Below are 26623 nucleotides of genomic sequence, written 5' to 3'. Positions count from 1 at the left end.
ACACACACATACACACATATATACGCACATACATACTGACCTCGTTCACGTCGATGCTCCCTGCCTTTGCCGCTATCATCGGAGCGGGTGCACACGCGATGCTGATAGCACATGGACATTCTTCCATTTCTCCACTCTCCCTTCCATATTAATTTCCCGGTCATTTCATACACTTACACTGCACTGTCTTGTTGTTTTGCCTCTGTGTTGTTTGTCTGTGTGGGCGTAGTCAGTCCTCCGGCGGGAAAGTTTAGCCGGCCGAACCGAACGATCGAGTGGCGGCCATTTATGACGTCATGGCCGGGTCGCGCCGGCGAATCGAAACCGGAAGCTGACGAAACCATTGTCTAGTGTGAATAGGTGTTCCTGTGGGTATTTGAATGGAAAAATTATGTGTTAAGTGGATTATGTGTGAATGGTTTATGTGTTTATTATTATATATATATATATATATTGGGAATTAATTATTATGGATAATCAAATAGATGAAGTATTTGTATATGTATTAACTGTTATATGTTCCGGGAATTGGTGTGGCCCAAAAAGGGGCGGGGTTTGGCCTATTTAAGCCAAGGCCAAACCTAAAGTCAGGACTTGTTAACCAAGTCGGAAGCGAGAGTGCAACTGTGGTGCCTCAAGCAAGAAAAACCTTTGTGTGCTGTAGATACGTTTTTAAAAAAAAAGAGTTTTTCGTCTTTGTTTTTCTGTTGTTATACTTTTTAGGTTTTTTTTATTTTCTTTTCTTTTGTGGGCACCTGTAAATATACTTCACTGTGGACGGTCTTCTTATTGGCCCTGTAAATAAATTCCACCTTGCACGAAGTGTTTCTGCGAGTGCGCCATCCTTTACATCCGTTCACGGACTCACATTTCTCCCCGAAGGCGAGCTGGTGGGCTCGTCTTTATCACATATGGTGGCAGCGGTGGGATGGCTACTCGCAAGACAGCGCCAAAAGGGAAAAAACCCAGGGCTGGGTTGCGGTCACAGAGGAAGTTTGCGACGATGGAGGATGAGGCTTGGAATTCGGCGGAGACTACAGAGGAAGAGGAAGTGATGGCAGAGCTTCCTGAGACCTCGAAAAAGTCCAGGTCACCACAGACTGAGCCAATCGCTTCAGTCGCTACAACTGGTGAGGGAATGGTTTCCCTAATGCGTCAGTTCCTTGATGCACAGCAGCAGAGAGAAGAGAGATATATGCAGGAGCTCCGGGGTCTTCACGAGTCTATCCGGCAGTCGACTCGTCCTGCTGAGACGTTGTCCGACAGCGAGAGCTTGCGAATGGAGCTACCAACGCCATCTGCTCAGAGGGTATCCACACAAAGCAGAACAGCCCACGACAGAGACTTCCCAAGTTTTCCGGTGCGGAGAGAGCCAATGCATCGAGCTGAACTAAAGATGCCAATCTTCCAGCAGGGGGAAGACATTGAGAACTATCTTCGGCGGTTCGAGCGTCTGGCCAGGACTTGGAGGTGGCCTGAGGAGGAGTGGAGCTATCATCTGGTTCCATTACTCACCGGGCAAGCATTGGAGGCGTACCTGGCGATGGATGAGGAGCAGGCAGAGGTGTACGCTGATCTGAAGGAGGCGTTGCTGGAGAAATTCAACATCTCACCAGAAACCTATCGGCAAAGGTTCCGAACACCCACTGTTCCAGCTGGAGAGTCGCCATCCGAGACTTATCATCGCCTAAAGAACCTGTATCAGCGATGGGCACGACCGAGTGAGCATTCCAAGGAGGAGTTGGGCGAGGCCATTATCCTTGAGCAGCTACTCCGGGTACTTCCTTATGTTGCTCGCACCTGGGTAAGGGAGCATGAGCCAACTTCAGGACTGGCGGCGGCTAAACTGGCTCAGCAATACCAGAACGCTCATCGTGGAGGTCTACGCACTCAACCATCTAAAGGTACTGTTCGGACGCACTTTGGGGCTGAGAGGGGTCGTGCTGAACTGTCAGACAATGCACAAAAGTCAAAAGGGGGGAATGAGCTGGTATGCTTTTACTGTCAGCAGCCGGGGCACAAAGCAGCTGTGTGTCCCCCTCGCAAAGCGAAGCTTATGGGCTTTTGTTATGTGCCTAGAGAAGGGGAATGTGATTTTGACTCTGTGGGGGAGGGTCAGAATGTATATGATGTGACTGCTAATGGACATGCCCTAAAGGCACTCTTGGACACTGGAAGTTCTCTGTCAATGTTGAAATCATGCTTTGTAAATAATGTCAATTATGTGGACACTACCTCTGTTCAGTGCGTACATGGGGATGTAAAGCAGTATCCCCGGGCTGAAATAATGGTAGAGGTACAGGAACAAATGTACTTGCTTAGTGTTGCCATAGTGGACAATTTACCAGCGGATATGATTCTAGGAAGAGACTTGCCAGTGTTATATGAACTCTTGCAACCCACCATTAAGGACTCTGAACATTCTTTTGCCACTGCCACTGTTAATTTGTCATGTCCTGCTCTTACTAGAGCTCAGGCCAGGGCAGGTCTGCAGCCACTGCCAGACTTGGATGGTAGTCTGTTCCAGGGCGGGACTAAAGGCCCTAAAAAGTCACGGCGTCAAAAGCGGCTTGCAAAGTACCTGGGTACCCCAGCCTCTGAAGCCTCGGTGGAGGGCCTTGAAGTTAATGGCTGGAAGGTCCCAGGGAACATAGTACAACTCCAAAGGGAAGATGAAACTTTAAAACCCTTATTTGTCAAAGCTGAGTGTGGAAAGAATTTGAATTTGTGCAAAGAAGAATATGTGGTGGTGAATGGTGTGTTGTATGTGCGAACGAATGATGTGACTCGTCTGATTGTACCATCTTGTTGTCGTCATCTTGTTCTGCACCTTGCACACACTGTTCCATGGGCTGGCCACCTGGGCCAACAGAAAACATATGCACGTATTAGCTCACGCTTTTACTGGCCCACACTATACACTGATGTACAAACTCACTGCAACACATGTGCTATCTGCCAAAAGACGAGTGCTGTGTCCCAGCGGGGCAGAGCACCCCTGCAACCCCTCCCTGTCATTTCTGCACCTTTTAGGCGGATCGCCATGGACATTGTGGGACCATTGGAAAAGAGCAGTGCTGGGCATCGCTACATCCTGGTAGTCAACGACTACGCTACAAGGTATCCTGAGGCTTTCCCACTCCGTTCTATCACCACAACAAAGATCATCCATGCCCTGGTTCAACTCTTCTCCAGAGTCGGCATACCTGAGGAGATCATGACAGACCAGGGTACGAACTTTACATCACGACTGATGGGGCAGCTGAACAAGCAGTTGGGCATAAAAGCCATCCGAACAACTCCATACCACCCTCAGACGGACGGTCTGGTGGAGAGGTTCAACCAAACCCTCAAGAACATGTTGCGGAAGTTCGTTGCAGACACAGGACGAGACTGGGACAAGTGGCTACCGTTTGTTCTCTTTGCCTACCGAGAGGTACCCCAAGCATCAACGGGATTCTCACCGTTTGAGCTCCTCTACGGATGGCAGGTACAAGGACCCCTGGACCTGTTGAACAAAGGCTGGGAGGAAGAACCTGCATCCAAGATGGAGGAGAAAGGCGGCATCGTACAGTATGTTCTGGAGATGCGAGATCGCCTGGAACAGTACAGAGAACAAGCCAAAGAGAACCTACAGGAAAAACAACGAGCACAAAAAAAATGGTATGACCAACACGCCAGGCTACGACAATTCCAGCCGGGGCAGAAGGTATTACTCCTGTTGCCAACTTCGACGAGCAAGCTACTGGCTAAATGGCAAGGACCATACAGCGTCGTCCGCAAGATGGGGCCCGTCACATATGAAGTTCATCATCCGGACAAGGGCAAGACCAGGCAGACCTACCACGTGAACCTGCTGAAAGAGTGGAAGGAGCCACCCGGTAAGGGACCAGAAACATCTCTTCTGGTGAGGAAGGTGGAGGTGGAAGAGGAATCAGAGGATGCAAAGAGTCAGCCGTCTGTGGTGAACCTAACACACCTAGAGGACTCCAAGAGGAAAGAGCTGCAGCATCTCCTGAACCAGTTTCCAGCCTTGTTCCGTCAGAGGCCTGGACGGACTGAGCTAACCCAACATAGCATCCACCTTTCCGATCCAACACCATCACGCCAACGTCCTTACCGGGTGCCTGAGAGGCTGGTGGAACCCTTAAAGGAAGAAATCAAGATGATGAAGGAGCTAGGAGTGATAGAACCTTCAACGAGCGAGTGGAGCAGCCCGATGGTGATCGTACCCAAGAAGGACGGATCCCTGCGTGTCTGCATCGACTTCCGCAAGCTCAACGCCCAATCTAAATTCGATGCATACCCCATGCCAAGAATAGATGACCTGCTGGAGAAAATTGGAAGAGCCCAGTACATCACCACGTTAGACCTGTGTAAGGGATACTGACAGGTACCCCTCAACCCTCAGTCCAGACCATACTCCGCATTCCGAACACCACTAGGACTATATCAATTCACAGTCCTTACTTTTGGGCTGCACGGGGCACCAGCCACATTCCAGAGGTTGATGGACCGAGTCCTCCAAGACTGTGAAGACTGGTCTGCGGCGTACCTGGATGACGTGGTAATCCATAGCAACTCTTGGGCAGAGCATCTTCAACACCTCCAACAAACCCTAAGAAGGATAGAGGAAGCAGGATTGACATTAAACGTCTCAAAATGCGAGTGGGCAAAACAAGAGGCAAACTACCTGGGGTATCACATGGGCAACGGACAACTGAGACCACAGATTGACAAGGTGGAGGCAATCCGAAGGAGCCCACAACCAAAGACCAAGAAAGAAGTGAGGTCATTCCTAGGACTGGTGGGCTGGTACAGGAGATTTGTACCAAACTTTTCCTCCATTGCGGTCCCCCTGACCAACCTGTTGTCAAAACCGGTGAAGAACCCCATTCCATGGACCGATGACTGCGAGACTGCTTTCACTACATTGAAAGACAAGATGTGCTCCAGCCCAGTCCTGCAGAGTCCAGACTTTTCTCAGAGGTTCCTGGTGCAAGTAGACGCATCCGCAACGGGGATTGGTGCGGTCCTTGCCCAGGGAAGCGCTGGAGAAGAGAGACCAGTTGTTTACCTCAGCCGTAAGCTACTGCCCAGGGAAACAAGATATTCGGCGGTCGAGAAGGAAGGTCTCGCCATCAAGTGGTCCCTGGACAGCTTGCGTTACTACCTCCTTGGTCGAGAGTTCGATCTAGAAACCGACCACCAGGCCCTAACCTGGATTCAGTCCATGAAGGACCACAATGCTAGGGTCACACGGTGGTACCTCGCCCTGCAGCCGTACTGCTTCAAGATACGGCACAGACCGGGCAGACTCAACGTGGTAGCCGACTACCTGTCCAGGTTTCCGGCCAGTACGCGGCTAGGAGAGGGGGAAGGTGATGTGATAAAGTCACATTAGCTGCCACCGCTGGGGAAGCATGCAAGATCTCACCTCGCGGGGCATCAATGATCATGAGGAAGGTGAGGGATCAGCCCAGAACTACACGGCAGGACCTGGTCAATGACCTGAAGAGAGCTGGGACCACAGTCTCAAAGAAAACCATTAGTAACACACTACACCGTCATGGATTAAAATCCTGCAGCGCACGCAAGGTCCCCCTGCTCAAGCCAGCGCATGTCCAGGCACGTCTGAAGTTTGCCAATGACCATCTGGATGATCCAGAGGAGGAATGGGAGAAGGTCATGTGGTCTGATGAGACAAAAATAGAGCTTTTTGGTCTAAACTCCACTCGCCGTGTTTGGAGGAAGAAGAAGGATGAGTACAACCCCAAGAACACCATCCCAACCGTGAAGCATGGAGCTGGAAACATCATTCTTTGGGATGCTTTTCTGCAAAGGGGACAGGACGACTGCACCGTATTGAGGGGAGGATGGATGGGGCCATGTATCGTGAGATCTTGGCCAACAACCTCCTTCCCTCAGTAAGAGCATTGAAGATGGGTTAGATGGGAAGATGGCCCGAAACACACAGCCAGGGCAACTAAGGAGTGTAGAAGCATCTCAAGGTCCTGGAGTGGCCTGGCCAGTCTCCAGACTTGAACCCAATAGAAAATCTTTCGAGGGAGCTGAAAGTCCCGAAACCTGAAGGATCTGGAGAAGGTCTGTATGGAGGAGTGGGCCAAAATCCCTGCTGCACTGTGTGCAAACCTGGTCAAGAACTAGGCATGATCTCTGTAATTGCAAACAAAGGTTTCTGTACCAAATATTAAGGTCTGCTTTTCTGATGTATCAAATACTTATGTAATGCAATAAAATGCAAATGAATTACTTAAAAATCATACAATGTCATTTTCTGGATTTTTGTTTTAGATTCCGTCACTCACAGTTGAAGAGTACCCTATGATAAAAATTACAGACTTCTACATGCTTTGTAAGTGGGAAAACCTGGCGGGAAAGTGATGTCAATGCATACTCTCTATTGTCTAGAATGTCACTGCATGCAGTAGCGCAAGTAGATTTGTATTTACTGGAATAGCCAAGCCTGCTAATTACAAGCTGGGCGTCCACACGTCTGTTCACATTATTCTTAAAGTAAGAGCGGGCGTGGCCATTGTAACTTGATTGTGTCGAGGCTTCCGGTCTCATCCACTTTCATTTAAAAAAAGTCCATTATGCTGCTTGATATTGTAAACTCTTACTTGTCATCATATTATTTTAATTTATTATTGTAATCATAAACACACTGGTTTAAAGCGCAAATTATTTTACTATTTACAGCAATTTGTTATTCTTCCAGTTATTTACCTATAGCGGCAAATTAATCGGAAAGTGTCCACACAAACAAACAGAAAATATTTTACTTGTTGCTACAAGTTGAATAACTACGGGCTTGAGTAGGGTTTATTTTTTATAAACAACTCATTGTGTGCACACACACACTCTCTTAGATTTTAGTCAGAGCGTTGAGAATCCATGTGTCTGGCTCAACTCACTTGATTAGGATATAGACTGAGAATGAGAGATTACAGGTTCAGGTTGGGTTCTGTCTTAAAATTTGAAAGTACTGGTCAGGTCACAGCTTCAGCTTCAGCTTTCATGCTGACATCACCTTCTGAATGGTGAGAGGGGCATTTTGTCCTGGCTGTTCTGGAGCCCTGGTTCAGTTCTGACTGTCTGTCTGTCATTCTCTCATGCTGTTCAATCACTAGAGCAGAGAACACCCTTATGAGTGTCCTAAACACACAGCCAAAAGTTATGTGGATCAGGACACGCTGTGAGGCTGAAATTTAAGCACTGCTGCGCTACTTTCAAAACTTCTGCTGTCTATCAAAAATCCAATCTTGGGGAAGAGAAAAACCTCCTCACACTCATCCCTCAAACACTGCTGAGATATAAGTGGAGAAGCCAAAGGAGAAATTCACATCAGGAATAAAAAAAAACTTTGAAGCACATTCATCATGAGTTTGGTTTGTCTTCACTGGTCGGAAATTCCAGTGTTATGCTTAACTGAATGAGCTTGCACCTAATTAAGTAATATGAACTTTCAAACAGCTTAACTGATATGATACGCAAAAAAAGACATTTGTGCGCTATGCACAAACGTCTTTTTTTGATTATCATATCAGTGAAGCAAGCTCATTCAGTTAAGCATAACACTGGAATATATAACCTAACCTTTTCATCCAGTAGCACAATACACACATGCACACACATCGGTCTGATTCAAGTACGATTAATACTCCAAGGCACACCTTATCAATAGAATCGCCATTGGCTAGTAAATTTTTTTGTTTACTCGCCAGACTGATATATTGTTATATATATCATGATCCCATATTTTATAGCGCACACATTCTTACATTTTATTCTTATATTCATATATTTTATAATGCACATTCATAGTCAACATTTTGTACTTGTTTATATTTTATGCAAACATTTATACATCTTGCTCTTATGCAAATGTATTAAAATATACATATTATAAATAATAAATGTATGTAAGAAGAAAATATATGTAAATGGCTAATGATGTACATTATTTAGTCGCCCAGACACACTTATGCTGATGGTGATATTACTCAGGTAATATTACTAAAATTAAAAGGTTACATAATATTTTATTGCCTTTCTTCATATGCGTGTTATAATAAACAAGAGCAATGAGAAAGCTCACACAATATCCACGTTTCAACAAAAATGCCCATCATTTGTAAATTCCTACAGATTCCACATCCCTTGTGTGTTTGTTAATTTGAGCTAAGAGCTAAAAAAAAGAAATAAAAAAAACACAAACAAATTTTCCACTTAAATACTGGACAGATTTGACTTCCACCATTCAGAATTGAAGAAAGAAAAAGAGCCAATCGGATAGATGTAGAGAAAAATGTTAGGCTATAACTGGAAATGGAAAAACATTAGTGGCTGAATCTCACATATGCAAACACCAAACAGGAGAAGGAAAAAAGAGAGAGAAGCACTCACCTCCCTGCTTACTTCTGTCAAGATAGATTGAGACCCGTCGGGCCAAACCTGTGAGGAGAAGAGGAAGAGAGAGGAAGAACACAGGAAGGAGATCAGGAGGCCCGGTCAGTATATCAGCCAGAGGACAGCACAGTGTTATCAAACACACACCAGGATGTGATCTGTGGCCCTAACCCAAATGGTGCACTTCATGCGCACTTGTGGTCTTATAATTGCCTTTGTGCACATATGTCAGTAAAATCCACACAACTGTAGGGTTGTCCTGTCTTTCAATTTAGGCTTCAGTGCTTGAGAATGCCTCCTTTGTGACCATTATGCGTTCTCGATGCACACTTGGACTACCAACAGTCTATGTGGCATTACATCACCAAAGAGTGAATTTAGAGGTGGTATGCAAGGGTATAAGGGTTCTGAGCCTTGTCACACACTTTTACATGGAAACAGGCTCTCGCATTCACTTTTCTATTGGTGAATGCACACACACACACAGAGAGAGAGAGAGAGAGAGAGAGAGAGAGAGAGAGAGAGAGCGAGAGAGAGAGCGCGAGAGAGAGAGAGAGAGAGAGAGAGAGAGAGAGAGAGAGAGAGAGAGAGAGAGAGAGAGGATTCCCAACCATATTCAACCTGAATTTAATTCACCCGTATACCTTATCTACACTCACAGACACACACTGCAGGAAAGGGAGGGAGAAAAGGCTGTGGTTTCCCAGCACGACATCTGCCAAGTAAATCAGGTTTTCTCACTGGGAGACTGAACAGCAAGGGAGATATTTGCTCCCAGAGTCAAAACTTTGCTCATCCATCTTAAAGAAGCACAGATGTGAAGGAGCTCTAGGAAAGACAGCGGCTCAAGCATTTCTTTGTGTTCTGATGTACGTGACTGAGATGTCCGGCCATTCAGTCTGGAGGACATTAAGGTTTTTATCATTGTGAAAGAATCATTTACTGAGTTATTTTATTTTATTTTTATTTTTTTGTTATTCTCTAGATTCATTTCAGTTGGGAAATAAACATTCACAGGCTGAGAATCTTGAGTGTATTTTTCATAATAGAAAAATTAGAGGTCAAAGAGTAAAAGAATATATGCAATAAAACGGCTTAGGTTACTTGCATAGCCCATGTTCTCTGAATAGGGAACGAGATGCTGCGTAGCGATGATGCAATGGGAACGATCTTCGGGCGGTGCTGATTGTCTGAACTCCCATGGAATCACTCCAATTTATTGGCTGATGGCGCGGGCGCGCCTCAGCAGCACTACGTCACTCACTCTTGATATAGTGAACGCGCCATCTGCTGCTCAGATTTTCTACCGAAGAAGCCCCCCTCAGCAGCGAGAGGAGCTTGGCAGCGAATGCAGCATCTTCTTCCCTATTCAGAGAACATGGGTTACGCAAGTAACCCGAGACTTTCTCTTTCATAGGTTCACTCAACACTGCGTAGCAATGATGCAATGGGAACAATATACCACACACACCAAGCTAAGCGCTGCCAGATCTGGCCCAAATAACTTTTCTTTTTTTTTCTTTTTTTTTGGAACCAGACCAAACTCAACCAGGACCAAGGCGACCGCTTCATGCAGAAAGAACCTGGGAACTAGGGACCACATCCAAATCCAGGTTATAAAACTTGATAAAAGTGTCCTCCAAAGGGACTCCTCTTAAAAGAGCTTGGGAAGACGCGAGACTCCAAGTAGAATGAGCCCTAATAACCAGAGGTAAAGGGAGCTTCCGCACCTCATAAGCCAAAGAAATCACGTCTCTCACCCAATGAGAGGTGCTGTGCTTAGAGGTGGCAAGCCCTCTGCGGCTGGCCCCAAAGCACATACACAACTGAGACGACTTGTGCCACTGGCTAGAGCGGTCCACATTCACCTTTAAAGCCCGAACAGGGCAAAGTAAATTAAGCCTCTCCTCCTCCGTGGAGGCAAAGGGAGGTGGGACAGAAAGAATGAAGCACGACTACTTGAGAGCAGAATGACGTGGGCAAAACTTTGGTTACATAACGAGGCCTGGGTCACAGAAACACCTTCACAAGACCCAGGGGAAACTCCGTGCAAGGCTGGATCTACTGCACATGCCGTACACCAAGACATGAAAGACCTTCCACTTGGAAAAATACAGCCATCTAGTAGAAGGCACACAAGCGTTATCAATGGTCTCCCGAACATCAGCGGGAAGACCAGAAGCCATTAGCAATCGCCCCTGATCGGCCACACCCATAGCTTCCAAATCTCGGGTTGAGGTTGCCAAATCCTGCCCTGGAGTTGAGACAACAGAACCACCCCCACCGTGCAAGCCACTCTGCTCAGACCACACCCATCTTGACCCCTTGTAACAAAAAGAGAGGGTCTTTCCACCTCCAGAGAGCACAAAGGCAAATGCGCGATACTCTCAGCCGATGGAAAACTGGCCATGGGAGCGAATGCGCCTGAGTTTCATCCACCACAGGAACGGCCTCATGTGTTCCAGACCCAAAGGTCGCACAGGAGAGGTTGCTGCCATGAGACCCAGAAGTCTGCGACGTGCTCACCGTGACATGATGGCCGAGCCTGAAACGGGCAAAGCACGCATGGAGACTGGAAACTAGAGCATAGGCCAAGCGGGCCTGCATTGAGAGAGAATCGTCGGCAGCGGACCCAAAATCCTCTGAATCCTCTGTGTGCCTCTGGACTGGGGCATAAATAATTGTGGAGAAATTCCACAGATGAAGCAGCCTGCTTGCTCTCCATAGACTCGAGCTCGACATCTGATCCCCAGTCCTTGGATTCATGAAGGGCCTTAGTCACTTCATTTGCCACATAGTTACAGGGGAGAGCGGATGAATCCTAATCAAAGCAAGCAAGAGAAACTTGCAGTCCGAAACGGCATAAATAGCCTTGTGTGCATGTGACAGGCCGAGGCATTTCACACACTTACCGTGCAGGTTTTCGCTTGCAATGAAGCGAGAGCACAGCGGCTGGCAACGACGAAGATCAATTGTGCTTCACCGAGAGGAGAAGAAAGGACGTTCCACTAAATGCGGTTGCTGAAGCACAAAAATGAGAATATCCAACGAAATAGCTTAACCAGCACGGGCCAGATAAACCACTTCTGAAAAAGAAAATCTGAGGAGCAGATGGTGAGTTAACTATATCAAGAGTGAATAACGTAGTGCTGCTGAGGCGGCGCCTGCGCCATAAGACAATAAATTGGCTTGATTCTATACGGGTTCAGACGTTCCATTGCATCATTGCTACACATCGATGAGTAAACCTATGAAAGAGAACTACTGGCCAACAGCAATAGTTATGTTAAACACAGGGAGATCTTTGTCAAAACGGTATTGTAATAAAGGTTCAGTTTACCCAAAAATAAACATTATCATTTACTAACCCCTCATGTTTCTCTAAACCTAAACTTCTTTAACAACAAAAGAAGAAATGTCGAAGTGTTACAGTTACCATGTAGTAGTGATGTATGTCTCGAGACCGGTCTTGGTCTCGAGACCGGTCTCGAGACCACTTTTACGTGGTCTCGGTCTTGTCACGGCCTTGACGGTCTTTGGTCTCGGTCTTGTCTTGGTCTCGGACCTCCCGGTCTTGTCTAGGTCTCGCTGTCTCAGACCGACATAGTGGTCAGGGGATTGAGCAATACAATACTACAATATCCACGATGATATCCGCAACGTATTGAAGCGCGCGTCCGAGTGAAGACAGTGCGGTGCGCGCGAGCCACGCGAGAAAACACTGTATCCGCGCCACTGATCGCAGCGGCAACGAGCACTTTGATCACTTGATTTAAAAAACACATATCATGTACAGTTTTTGATATATTAATATTTAGTAAAACACATATCAGTGACATGATGGGTTTTACCTTCATTCAGGAGATTTTGGGTAACTGCACAACTGACAGATGACTTTGAGCGCACCGCCAACGGTGTGTGTGTGTGTGTGTGTGTGTGTGTGTGTGTAACCATAGCGACAAAAATGACCAACTTTCGGATCCTGCACTTAAGCCTATAATTTCGTTTTTAAAAATATAATTATGTATTTAAAAGTTGCAGAATGGTTCATTTGGAGACTTCGAAATCAGCAGAGATAGGCAGGCAAATGCAAAACAACATTTGACAAGTTATTGCTTAGCTTCAACACTAATGTTTTTTTCCCCTCCGGTCTCGACTTGGTCTCGGTCTTAGTCTCGACTTGGTCTTGGTCTCGACTTGGTCTGTCTTGGTCTTGGTCTTTGTCTTGTCTTGGTCTCGATACCATCTGGTCTTGGTAGTGTCTTGGTCTCGGTTTAGGCGGTCTCGACTACAAGTCTACCATGTAGTATACATTTAAACTCAACAGATTTAAAAGTCGTCCATACAACTTGTGCACTATAATCTAGTATATAATATAGTATACTTTAGCAGGGGTTCTCAAACTTTTTGGGGGCAGGGACCAGGGACTCTTAGAGCAGTGTTTCTCAACTGGTGGGTCACAAGACCATTTTGAGAGGGTCGCGTAGTGTGCAGTCAAAGAAACGACAACAAACGTAATACTGTTTTTCTGATGCAAGACTGATTTTGAAAGACGCGCATGAAAGCTGTTGACAATTCTGTCAGACGCAGTTTAAGTAAAGACTGCCTGAGAAAAACGTGTTGCCCAGATTCAGTATCCGCGGTCAGATGAGATGTTGTCAGGCTATACGTCAGTGTCATTATTCGTTCTTTTCAAAGTCTCTTACCTCAGAAAAACAAACTTTCCTGCCCTGTCAGCCGTTATACTATGCTTGTAGCGTGCACTCTTCAACAGCATACACGAATGCGGCAGCGCACACCTCTTACTAGATAAATATTGTTTTAGAATGTTTTTTAAATTTGGGTCAAATCTGAATAGGTGATTTGATTTGAAAAACACAGCCAATCAGAATAGTTTCTCTCTTTTTGGCCACCTTCACACTCGCAATACGCTGCAGATGTAGAGCGTAAAAACACAAATCTTTTATTTTCATTCTGTAATGCTTCAGACACTATACTTTTCAAGATTTTCCTTGAAGAATTTGAGAGATTTGCTATTTAACATCTAATTATAAACGTTCACATCCAAAGCCACGTTTAATACGTGGTTTCGAGAGTGTGCGGCTTCCTGCAGAAATGGAAATGTGACAATATATGATCAGAGACCAGTTAAAACTCATGGAAGAGATACCTTTTTAGTGTGCTGCTTGTTGCATTGTGTCTGGATAGAAAAGCAGAAAGTTGAAAGCCTCAAAAGACTCAGATATATATCTTATATGAGCCTAAATATTTATAGTGCTTTATTTGTGTGAAGTCACTATGCTTTCAATGTATTGGAAAGAGCTGCATAAACATTTAAAAGAAAAAACTTTTATGGTCCACAGAAGATAGTAGGCCTACTAGTAGTTAATAGGGGTTTGGGATGACAGGGTTAGTAAGAGATTTTTGGGTGAACTAACACTCTTATTGCTGACAGATACCATGTTCCTCCTTTCCAATGACAGAGGATGCTAGCAAATGTATTTACAGACATTACAGAGGAAAAGTAAACACAGATTTTGCTGTGGAAATACAGTGATAATTTTTTATTAATAAAGAAAATAAAGGAAAGCAAAAGAGTGTCTAAGAAACTGTTACTATATGCAGGGAAAACAGGAATGAGGAACAGCACTAAGAATAAGGGCTACAGCAACTGGTCATGGAGGACACTAATGTTTATGATTTCTATTTAAGCTGCTGATTTGTTTCAGCTTCATACTTAGAAGCAAACCATTTCATTTTATAATTGAGGTAAAAGTGCCAGCATGGATTCATATAAGACAAGCTTTCATGCAGGATTGTATTCATGAATTTTAAATGTGGCTAGCAGTCAGTCATAAGGACACTTTAGGATTTACCTCTATTTTCTGTACTGATGGAGTTTTGACCCGGCTCAGTGGTCCTCGAAACCAGTTTAAATGACATTTCTGAGATCAGGTGTATGATATCTTTATGAGGAAGAGACCAAAATCTTTCATTGATAATCTTGCATTTCGCCAATGCTGTGTTTGCTATGGAACACTGTTTACTTCACAGCATATACCTGAAATGGTATGTGAAACCATACAGAATATGTAAAAGCCTCATTTGTGCAATTTTAATCCAGTTTTGTGTAAATATGTCTTTTGGTTGTCCAATCACATAATGACTCAAAGATAGAATGGGATCCAGTAATTTGAAATTCAAATTAAATTTGCACATTGTGCAGTATACACAATATGGAGACAGCATATTATAGAAATAGCATGACTAGTACACATTAGTATGCCATTTCAAACAGACAAACTTCATTTGTTATAGTGACAGAACCAAATTTGAACATTTGTAAGAGCTTGAAATGAGATTTGACACCTAGGACTTCATCTAGGTATTATTCACTGGAATAATGAGAAGGCACTGGGACGATAATATTATTTTGTTTAGTCGGTAACACTTTATTTTTGATGGTCCCGTTTCAACATCCTGTTGACAATTAGTAGCGTTGCACCTACGTGTCACCTAACTCTCATTAAAGTATTAGTAGACTGTCTGGTTAATATCTGCCAACAAATTATTGTGATGATCCTCCAACAGACATTCTACTGACTATAAGCAACTTTGCAACTACAGGTCAACTTATTCTTACTCTAACCTTACCAGTCTACTAATACCCGACTAACACTCTAATAAGAGTTAGTAGACATGTAGATGCAACATTACTTAGTCAACAGAATGTGTTAAAGGGACTAACAAAATAAAGTGAAACCATTTAGGCTTGTCAGATTTGTAAGTTAATATTGGGAGGCTTAACTTCTTCAACAGACAGAACAATAATTATTTGGCAATGGTCTGAATGTTTAAAACGTTATCATAAGATTGTCAGCACATACAGTAAAAAATAAGAGAATATAGCTAATATAAATCACAGAAAAGTTAGAAGCAATCCTAATATAAATATATATAATATAAAATATATATATTGAACAAAAGTAAGCTTAGCCACCTTTGTAGCTTAACGTTTAATGTAAAGTATATGTATATCCCAAAAATAGCTAAGGTTCTGGTGAGGACAATAAAGACAATCATACAAATGTTGTCCAACACAAACAATTGTAAAATAGACATAACTGGCCATTTTTCCTACACAACAGCAAACTGAGGACATTTGAAATAAACCAACAAAACTAATACAATGACTAATATTCTGCTTTCATACCAGAGAGAGCACCCATGGGCATCTCTACAGTCCCACTCCCGCATCATGCAGGAAGACTGTAAATACCGACAGATTTTTTCAAACACTGGCCAAGCGGAAGGTAGATGGGGAAAAGAAACTCAGATGACAGGAGAAGAGTGGTATCTGCACAGTGTTTGTGAATGTGAAAGCAAACCTCGTGTGGTGGGCAGCATGTCGGATAGTCCCTGCCATGCTGTGACCATCTCTGGATTTCTCTGGTCAGCAAAGTTCTTCCAAATACGCAATGCTCCGTCATCTGCAAAAAAGTGGCATGTTGAAAGTCAGCACAGAAACTGCCAAAGATGAGAACCATTCAAAGTCTGTGTCAACATGATTGATAGGTGAACAGACCAGTAGCAGTGAGGAGGAGAGAGCAGTCATGCCCATTAAGATACTCCATGGATGTGATATGTGTGTACCGTGGGTTCCCATTGTAGAAATAATCCAACCTCTCGCCTTTCTCCCAGTCCCAAAAACTGCACACACACAGAGAACACAATTTAAATACAATTCACTATGCTTCTCTTTGCACAGCTAACTTGAGTTCAGCAATACAATTATCAGCACGGACATGTCAAACACGAACATGCCAAATACATGTCTCTAATGAACAGATAACATTACGTGTTACAAAATATACATAATATATAATGTATCTCATTACAAAATGTAACTATCCAGATTATTAAAAATAGTTGCAAAGAATCCAACACAACTGATTTCAAGATTGATAATAATAATTAATGTTTTTTGAGCATCACATTAGCATAAGAATGATTTCTGAAGGATCATGTGACACTGAAGACTGGAATAATGATGCTGAAAATTCAGCTTTGGATCACTGGAATAAATTATATTTAACATTTGAATTTAAATTTCAAATAGAAAATAGTTATTTTATATTGTCATAATATTTAACAATATTACTGTTTTTTATTGTATTTTTAATCAAATAAATGCAGCCTTGTGAGCACGTCCGTCCTTCGGATGAGACGTTAAACCGAGGTCCTGACTCTCTGTGGTCATTAAAAATCCCAGGATGTCTTTCGAAAGAGTAGGGGTGTAACCCCGGCATCCTGGCCAAATTTGCCCAGTGGCCTCTGTCCATCGTGGCCTCCTAATCATCCCTATATATATATATACACTGATTGGCTTCATCACTCTGTCTCCTCTCCACCAGTAAGCTGGTGTGTGGTGAGCGTTCTGGCGCAATATGGCTGCCGTCGCATCATCCAAGTGGATGCTGCACATTGGTGGTGGTTGAGGAGATTCCCCCCTTCCATGTGAAGCGCTTTGAGTGCCTAGAAAAGCGCTATATAAATGTAATGAATTATCACAAGATACTTTTTATTAAAAACATTAAAAATCTTACCTATCCCAAACTTTTAAACGGCAGTGTATATATATATATATATATATATATATATATATATATATACACACACACACACACAGAGTATATATATATATATATATATATATATATATATATATATATATTGTTTTTTGCAAATAGATTTTTAAGCATGTAACAGAGACGCCCTGACCATTTCTGAGTGATGACAAATAAATCACTGAATTAGTTTCAATAGAATTGGATAGAATTCAATAGAACACGGCTAAAATATTTCCAGGCAGGTCTTGACCGCATTATAGTTCCATATCATTCACCAAATGATTTCAGTTATTTCAAAGGTCCTCACAGACCATAACAGCAAAAGAACCAAAACCCACAATGACACTGACCAAGCAGTTTTTTTTTATGTACGGACAGCATATATGCCTACTCTCTTTCTCCTGCTCTCTCACCCACTAAAACGCACACACATATCGTGTGTGTATATATTCTGGACACACTCGCACAGAATCGTGTTGTCAGCGCTGCTCTGACAATTTTATCAGTAAATAGTTTAACAACTTAAAAGCTACATGCCATTTCTTACTAGCGAGGAAATAATGGCACGGTCCTTGGAGCAGATAAACTTACAATTTCACTATTAGAAGAGAGACGCTGGTGCCGAACACTGTTGAGAGACGCACAGACTCAGGTAAGTCACACATGCTTGAAAACTCTCCCTCTCTCTCTCTAATAACTGCATTAGTCTGCTATCAATGGATCAAGCCTCCATTACTAGCTCTAAAATGACATTTTGGAATTAGCAACGGAGGATTGATACTGTAAGAAGTTAGTCCTACACACGAACAATGTTTTGAGGTGTGGTAACGGGCTGACGAATTATTGAAACATAATTTTCTTATTTTTAATAATAATCCGTGTCGTGGCCGCATTATCACCTCAGGTGTGGATTATTTTTCCAATAATCAACGCCCCTTCGTCATCAATAGCTGGGTTTCAGTCACGTGATTATGATGACGCGCGAAATTCAGATGGAGGGCAGGGAGTGAAGAGCGCAATGGACGAGATGGAGGAAAGTCCGTACTGTACTACTTTTCACACTATTTTACAAGAGAAAGATATAAACAAAAAATCAAACATGTTGGACGTGATCCTTACGTTATTAAGAGGAGCGATTTTCAACTGAATTGAAAGATTTCCAGCCATCGAGGCGGTAGATATCAGCAACTACCTCGTCTTACAGACATACTTTGACTTTACAAAGTTCGTAAACGTTACACGTTAACTTACACATTACACAAACATAGCCACTTAAGTTGTATAAACTCACCTTTGACGAAGTGATCACGGCACACACGGGCATTTTCCCATTCGGTTCCTCCCGACCGCAGACGTAGGTTTGCAAGCCGTTTTCCCGGAGTTTTTCGGTCAATTTCTTGCATTTCCCCCCTTATGAACAACAACTTTTGGTACACGATAAAAACTCCTCGTGGTTTGATCGATTTAAGTAACCATAAACGACGCAAAACATAGGCATTTTGAGTTTGTTATAGTGCTTTCTAAATACAGCAAATCACTTCCTGCCCTCCATTTGCATTTCGCGCCATGGCAACGCAGTGGCGTGACGTCATATGAAAACAAGCTATTATTCCTTACTTGCACTACAGTAGTAAAATTACAGTGCTGTCTTGATTTCTTTTTATTCACTTGCAAGAGTTAAACCCTCAAGCTTCGAATTTGGTGGAAAACCAGTTTATGTTTCTGTGACAACAAATGCACAAACATTATCTCATCTACAAACAGTATCTCATATATTTGTCATATAATATAGGGTTCATTGACAATTGGAAAAGTTTTTGGGGCAGACCTGACCTGTTGAAAAGAGATGGTATTCATACCTCCTGGGGTGGTGCCGCTCTTCTCTCTAGTAATATGACACATATTAGAGCTGAACCTTGACTAACTGGGGCTCAGGTCAAGAAGCAGACAGACTGACTAAACCGACCGTCTGCCAGCTGTCTCACGTCACAGAAGTCAGATAAATCCCATCACATAGAGACTCTTTCACCTAGATATCATCATATAGAGACTGTGTCTGTTCTCCGAACTAGGAAATGCAATCCCAAACCCATTTAAGGGAAAAAATTTAATTAATGTTCAACAAATAAAAAACAGATATAATACAGATGAACAAATGATAAAGCTTGGGTTGCTGAATATACGATCCATTTATTCAAAAGCGCTTATCATAAATTATATGATTACAGATAAATCTACATTTTCTGTCAAAGATACTAGAAAAGGCAGCATCCTCACAACTATGTTCCTTTTTAGAAAGAAATGGTATCTGCGAGGAGGAGGAGTTCAGTTTGGAGTATACTTGACGGATGTTCTGTCAAGTCTTCGTCATCAGTTAGGAACCTGGATGTGCTCTTTGATACCAATCTTTCATTTGAAAGCCACATTTCTAGCATTCTTCCATCTTAAAAATATATCTAAACTACAACATATGCTCTCAATGATAAATGCGGAAAAATTAATTAATGCATTCATGTCTACTTGGTGGTTGCCCTGCACACTTAATACACAAACTCCAGCTATTCCAAAACGTGGCAGCTAGAGTTCTTACTAGAAGGAAATATGACCATATTAGCTTGGTTCTGTCAACACTGCATTGGCTCCCTATTAAACATCGTAGACATTTTAGAATCTTGCTAATACTTACAAAGTATTAAATGGTTTAGCTCCCCAGTACTTGAGCAAGCTCTTAACACATTATAGTCCTTCACATCTATTGCAATCTCAAAATTCTGGCCAGTGTTGATAATACCTAGAATATCGAAATCAACTGCTGGCGGTAGATCCATTTCCTATTTAAGTCAAGTCAAGTCACTTTTATTTATATAGCGCTTTTTACAATACAGATTGTATCAAAGCAGCTTCACAGTGATATCATGAAAATAATACAAGTAGTTTGTTTCTAGAAGAAAATTGCGTCATTGTCCACCTGAAGTAAGGCAGATCAATAATATTGTTGAATATTAAATGTCCCCAACTAAAAAAAAACCTTGGGAGAAACCAGGCTCAGTCGGGGGCCAGTTCTCCTCTGGCCAATTTAGCATCTAAACTCTGTCAGTTTAAATGCCTTGCCTAGACTAAAAACACATCTCTTTAACCTGGCATACACATAACACATTATCAATTTCTATAATTCAAATCATGTGAAATGATTATTAGGCTGCATAAATTAGGTTACCAGGAACCGGGAACACTTCCCATAACTCCTATTGTACTTGTTACATCATAAGAAGAATGGCATCTACGCTAATATTAGTCTCTCTGTTTATTCCGAGGTTTAGTGTAGTCAGCCAGATTCGGGCTGTATCCAGATCAGATGAAGGACCTAAACACGACCACAACGCAGCTCTGAAGTGTCAGCAGAGACCGTGTCAACTACACTATCCCCTACGAAGGGCTCATAGACACGACAAAAGTTTTTTCCTCTGTACAGATGAAAACGTTATATCAAAATGATTCCTGTTCACACGGATCTGCGGAAACAACTAAAGACGCTCTATTATGCATGCAAGACAATTGGCAAGGTCACTTTGTTAAGAAAGACTACACACACACATGCATTCAATAAATAAAGGTGACTTTACTATATGCAATGCTATGAAAAGCATCGATACTCATCATGCCCTCATTCACAAGTGGCATTATTTGAACAATTCCAGTCACTCACCAGATTGAGTCTTTGTCAGCTACAGCAATGCAGGGGTTAAATGGATGAAACTTCACCACTGATGGCACTCCAGGGTTTCTATTAATGAAGATCTGATCATCTAACCTTGTCACTCCTAAAACCGAGAGGGATGGGTTAGAATTTTGATCAGTTAGAACATTTTTATTAAGTTGAGCTTTACTAATGACCAAAGCAGTCTCTTGGTTTCTGAGGAAAGTGAATAAGGGTTACACTACAGTGTGAAACTAAACTTACAGATTAGAAAAAAAAATATGCATGAAGGAAACTCAGAGGGAATTGAGGATTTCTTTCAGTTCCTCTAGCTAGACTGAATGAGGGCAGCCCCACTCTTGGTTTCAGAGGGGAGGATGACAGAGAGTGTGATGAAAGGAGAAAGACATACGAGCGTGAGCCGGATCCTCTGCTCTGACGCAATCAGTCCTGCTTACTTGTGCGTGTGTTCCGGCATTGACGTAAGCACATTAGCTATTCAGTTTGAGACTCTGCTGACTTCAGACAGGGAGCCAAGCACATTGCTTTCTTTTAAACTTGAGGATTTCACACAGAAAAACTACATCATACAACTGTTCACCCAGTTCCACTTGTGAATTCCACATCATTATTACCCAGATGCATCTAATGTAGTCAGGGCATCTCTTCTAGAGGTTTACTATAGACGTAAGTCAAATGACATTAGCAACTGGAAGTTTGAGCTTTCAGGTTGTCTTTCAAACATTTATTCGGTATCTAAGAGAATCGCTTCGGGCATGACCAATCCTGGAAGGACCAATAACACCATGTCCGTAAGTCGACAGACCAATCATGACAGTGATGCAGGAGTCCTGCCTCCCTAATATATACCACTGCATAACCTCCCTACCTCATTCTCTTCCCCATGAAGATCTTTGGAAGCTATCCTTCAGCATGTTTTTCAGAAGATGCTTAACTGTTATTAGACAAGCCACCAAAGTACTTCGACAAATGCTGCCGTTTTTGATAGTGGTTATATTAACTGTCACTGTGAATATTATTTGTGCTAGGGATACCTAGATATTCGACATGCTATGGATAATTCTTTCTAACTGTTATTTTATGGTGACTGCTAGTTCTGTAAGCAGCAGAGCAAGGGGGAAAGAACAAAGAGTCCTGTTCAGGTGGAGCTTGACCAACTTGAAATGTGCCGGAGGGTAGCGGAAAAACTCTCAATTTTTCCGTCTTTTGGCCGTCACAGCCGGTGGGCCAGGGAATGGACAGAGATTTGTATGACAGTAAAAGACTGCCGTCATATGCCCCGGTCATTTAACAGCTCATTCCATCGGCCCCCATGTGTTTAAAAAAAACATGGTTTCATCTGCCTTAGCTTCACTGCCAGGACGCACTGAGCAGTCTTTTTCAGAAGATCTAACGTTCTTCAGGCAGTGAGGCCTCTTAATGCCACTTCTCTTCTCACTTTCTTTCCTTTTATCCACAATCAGCCAGGGTTATTGTCTGCAGTTTGCTTTAAAACCACCACTTTTCAACAGTGTTATGTCAACAGCAGAGAGGATATTAGCTCAGGATCTAGAGGAAGAAATAGCTTATTTCCTGGTATTTTCTGTCCCATTCTGGATTTGCAGAACAAATACCTCAGAAAGTCCAAGAGGTTAAACTAAAAAAAAAAGTGAGAATTTTAACTCAAGTGCTACAGGTTTGGCTCAGAGGGTAAACAAATGATTCAGAATGAAAGAGCAGATTTAACACGCTCTCTCACGCAGATATTTTATGTTTTTTGCAGGAACTTTTAAATAAGGGGAGAGCCTTTTCTACTGTTTATCTTTCCGTGATTTCTGCTTGCCATGTGGGGATTGACAATGACATTATTTATTGATTAAGTTTTCATAATTATTGTCTCTGTCCTGTTCGAATATTGTTTTGCTATGTGAACAGAATGAAAGAGTGCAATCAGTTATTTGTCTCATGGGCTGATTCTCATAAGAGTAAACCTATATAACCTCAACACTTGTCCCATCTGGTAGTGGAAGCTATTATATTCGGTTAAAATAGTATGGGTCTTCATCCTCCAGAAGGGCTGAGGGCTCATTCTACCAGAGTTTTGGCTACCTCATGGGCATTATTTAAGGGTGTTTCAGTTTAGCAATTTTAAGTGGGGCCGGGAGTTGGGCTTCGCCTCACACTTATGTGTTATGCTGTGATGCATATTAGGGAGGCAGTACTCTTGCCCCACAGTAGTGATTGGTCTGACAAATGACAGACAAGGTTTTATTGGTGCTTCCAGGATTGGTCACGCTCGAGGCGATTAGCAATATACCTCACTCTTGTTATCAGAGACCCGGGTTTAGTAACCTAAAGATTTACACAGCCAAGTTGAGGCTACTCTGAGGTGGATCCAAATTCTGTGTATACGCAATAATGCTGCATAAAATTAGAAGAGCATATATTTTAGTTTCATATTTGTATTTTGGATTTTCTAAAGTCTGTATTCATATTGTTTCTGTATTCATATTTCCATATTTAAAACAATAATTTTATAAGATTATTTCCGCAATTAATGTTGAACATTATTTCAGCAAAAGTAATTCCCTTGTGTGCCTGTTTAAATGCATTTTCAAGTAATATATGCTGCTTTATGCTGCCTTTGCAGTGTAACACATTTTTTAAATTTTTAACATTTTGTGAAATATCAAGTAATATAACAAGTTACAAAACTAAATATATAAATGAATGATGATGCAAGTAGTCTTTGCTGTCAGTATAAAACAAATTCTGGAGTTTTACCTTTCTGAGTGATGCGTTGGCTTTGTCGGCGTACACGAGCGTTACGTAAGAATCTCCACTCCCTCTCCTTACGAACCTGACTCTCCAAATCATGCTCTTCTGGAATCTGAAAGAGAGATAAAAAAATTCAATTTTCAAATAATAGAGCACCAAAAGGGTCACCTTGTTTACAACCATAAACACATATAATTACAGACATGAACCTGGTTTTGACAGTTGTGAGTACAGAAACTCAAAGGTAATTGTGTAAGAAAACACTCAAGACGAACAGTATCATCTCTCTAAAAAAGTGATGTCGACTGTGATCTCTCATACTCTCTATATAGTTTCACACCAGTAATGACTTTATGAATTTCTTTACTTTGATTGATTGATACTATAAGAGAGAAAATTGTAACCATGGAACCATCTGCTACAGTATTGCATCAGACAGTGCTATAAAGAGCCCCTGAGGAACAATTACATTTATTATTTGCTATAGGGAAAGAAGAATTGTCTAAACTTGTTAAATCATGAAAATCAACAACATGTACAGTATGTTAGACACTATACAGACTAAGCTACTGAAAGAGATGCTTCCAGAAGCCATAGATCCTCTTCTTAATTCATCATTGTCATAAGCATATGCACCCAAACATTTCTAGCTGGCTGTTATTAAGCCACTTATTAAAAAAACCCAACAAAAAAAACCCACACAACTTGATCCTAAATAATTAGTTCACTACAGACCGATCTCCAATCTCGCCTTTCTTTCAAAAAATACTAGAAAAGGGAGTATGTTCACAACTATGTTCCTTTTTAGAAAGAAATTGTATCGGCAAGGATTTCCAGTCATGATTTAGACTGTAAGGTAGTACTGAGACTGCATCTCTCTATTAGTGTTACTGGACCTTAGTGCTGCATTTGATAATATCGACCACAACATTCTTCTGAATAGACAAAAATTACGTTGACATTAGTGGACTTGCACTGGCATGGTTCAAATCGTATTCATCTGACTGTCACCAATTTGTAGCAGTAAATGAAGAGGTATAATATTGATCACAAGTTCATTATGGAATACTGCAAGGCTCATTACTAGGACCATTGCTTTTCACCCTCTAAATTAGGAAACATGGTGTTAGTTTTCATGCTGATACATACATGATTGCTACTGTCTGCCCGCTGCTGAGTGGTTTGCGTCTGTTAGCTCCGTATTGCTTTCTGTTTTGAATATTTATTTACCATCATTCTGTGTTGTTTATATTGCTAATTATATCTTACTCATCACCAAACATTACCACACATTAATCTGACATCGCTAGCTTCTATCTAAATTGTTATAACTAGGACAACACGCTAGTAATTTTGCTAGCCTGAACAACACGCTAGTAACTCGCTAGCCTGTTAACGTGCCATCCGTGCCTGCGGTCTTTATTTATTTATTATGGATTTACGAATCCATCAAATAACTGAGGTAAGTATAGGATCAGTCAACAAACACGGTGAGTAATGTCTTCTCCTGCTATTGTCACTTGCACTTCATATCACATGTATAGTAGGGCTGCACGATTAATCGCAATTTCCATGTAATCGCACTTTAAACCGATTTGGCTTATCGCGATTTTGAAATCGCAAAGGCTGCGATTGTTTTTTATGCGCAGATTGTTATTGATGTAAACACTCTTAAACGCTGCTCCATCTGAAAGCACTGTGAGTTTGAAAAAGCAACACACGTCAAACATCTTTTTAAACATGAGAATCATTTATGAACCTCCTGTCCAACAAAAGACAATATTAATAACATGCTTTACTCCAAACTCACTTCATAACGACAGTTGAGGTTCCTTCTGTTAGATGATGTGGCTTCTTACACAGAATAAGGCAGTCGTGTATTTATAAGTCATGTTTAATCAACAATCAAAGTGTTTAAATCTTCTGTTTATTCAGCTACAGCGATGATGTCCAATAATAATAATAATAATAATAATAATTCATTACATTTATATAGCGCTTTTCTCGGCACTCAAAGCGCTTTACATAGAAGCGGGTAATCTCCTCAACCACCACCAATGTGCAGCATCCACCTGGATGATGCGACGGCAGCCATATTGCGCCAGAACGCCCACAACACACCAGCTTATTGGTGGAGAGGAGACAGAGTGATGAAGCCACTTAGTATATGGGGATGATTAGGAGGCCATGATGGACAGAGGCCACTGGGCAAATTTGGCCAGGATGCCGGGGTTACACCCCTACTCTTTCGAAAGACATCCTGGGATTTTTTGTGACCACAGAGAGTCCTGGAATAGGGATTTCCTGGAATGATGTGCGTTATTGCAGTACTTCTGTGGTGGGGCATATTTGGCGTGTCTGCATGAGAGCGCCCTCTGGCGTTCAGATGAAGCAGCATTTACTACCGATCAGCCGCACTGCACTGACAAGCTGCGCATAATTATTATTATTTTTTTTTTTAAATCACATCGCGTTGCGGTTTCGTTGCAATTAACCGTGCAGCCATAATGTATAGTACAGCCTTCTCTGTCAGGAATATAGGATTTACATGTGATAAATGCAGGGAGACAGTCAGGCTAACGGAGAAGATTGCAGAACTAGAGACGCATCCAAACTTTGCATTGTTCGGTTCCGGCTGTAGAGCCAGCGCAGAAGGGCAACTGGGTGAACGTGAGACGCTGTAGTCGCGGGACAAAACATCGCTCTTCTGTTCCGATTACAACATTAAACCGGTTCTCCCCACTCAGTGAAACACCCACTGAGAATCCTGTTGAATGTGCCCTAGTTATTGACGATTCTATTACACGGAACGTGAAAATAGAGACCACCAGCCACCATAGTCACATGTTTGCCGGGAGCCAGAGCGCCTGACATCAAAGCAAATTTAAAAGTGCTGGCTAATGCTAATCGTAAATTCTCTAAGATTATTATTCACGTTGGTACTAATGATGTTTGACTTCGCTGTAATTTTCTCTGGCCCCCTTCCTGTTTGAAGGAGTGATGAGATAGTTATTAGACTGTGCTCATTAAATGGCTGACTGTCTAAGTGGTGTCAGTAAAATAATATAGAATTCATAGACAATTG

General features: G+C 42.2%; 1 protein-coding gene across 8 annotated transcripts in view; it reads right to left on the bottom strand.

Annotated features, from left to right (window-relative positions):
• Window positions 1–26623, bottom strand: part of rptor (regulatory associated protein of MTOR, complex 1) — a 378992-nt gene that overhangs the window by 14776 nt on the left and 337593 nt on the right. For 6 of the 8 annotated variants that reach the window (XM_056246142.1, XM_056246143.1, XM_056246147.1 and 3 more), the window contains 5 exons: window positions 23545–23650; window positions 20770–20884; window positions 16019–16143; window positions 15822–15923; window positions 8431–8478 (listed from right to left, as the gene is read on the bottom strand). In XM_056246142.1, coding sequence (XP_056102117.1) covers window positions 8431–8478; window positions 15822–15923; window positions 16019–16143; window positions 20770–20884; window positions 23545–23650 — 496 coding nt within the window. The remainder of the gene's footprint in view (window positions 1–8430; window positions 8479–15821; window positions 15924–16018; window positions 16144–20769; window positions 20885–23544; window positions 23651–26623) is intronic. The other 2 variants (XM_056246144.1, XM_056246145.1) reach the window with 1 other exon arrangement.

This window comes from Rhinichthys klamathensis, unplaced genomic scaffold, assembly GCF_029890125.1.
Source record: "Rhinichthys klamathensis goyatoka isolate OS25496 unplaced genomic scaffold, OSU_Roscu_1.1 h1tg000036l_1, whole genome shotgun sequence".
Lineage (NCBI taxonomy): Eukaryota > Metazoa > Chordata > Actinopteri > Cypriniformes > Leuciscidae > Rhinichthys > Rhinichthys klamathensis.
This window is presented reverse-complemented; position numbering and strand designations above follow the sequence as displayed.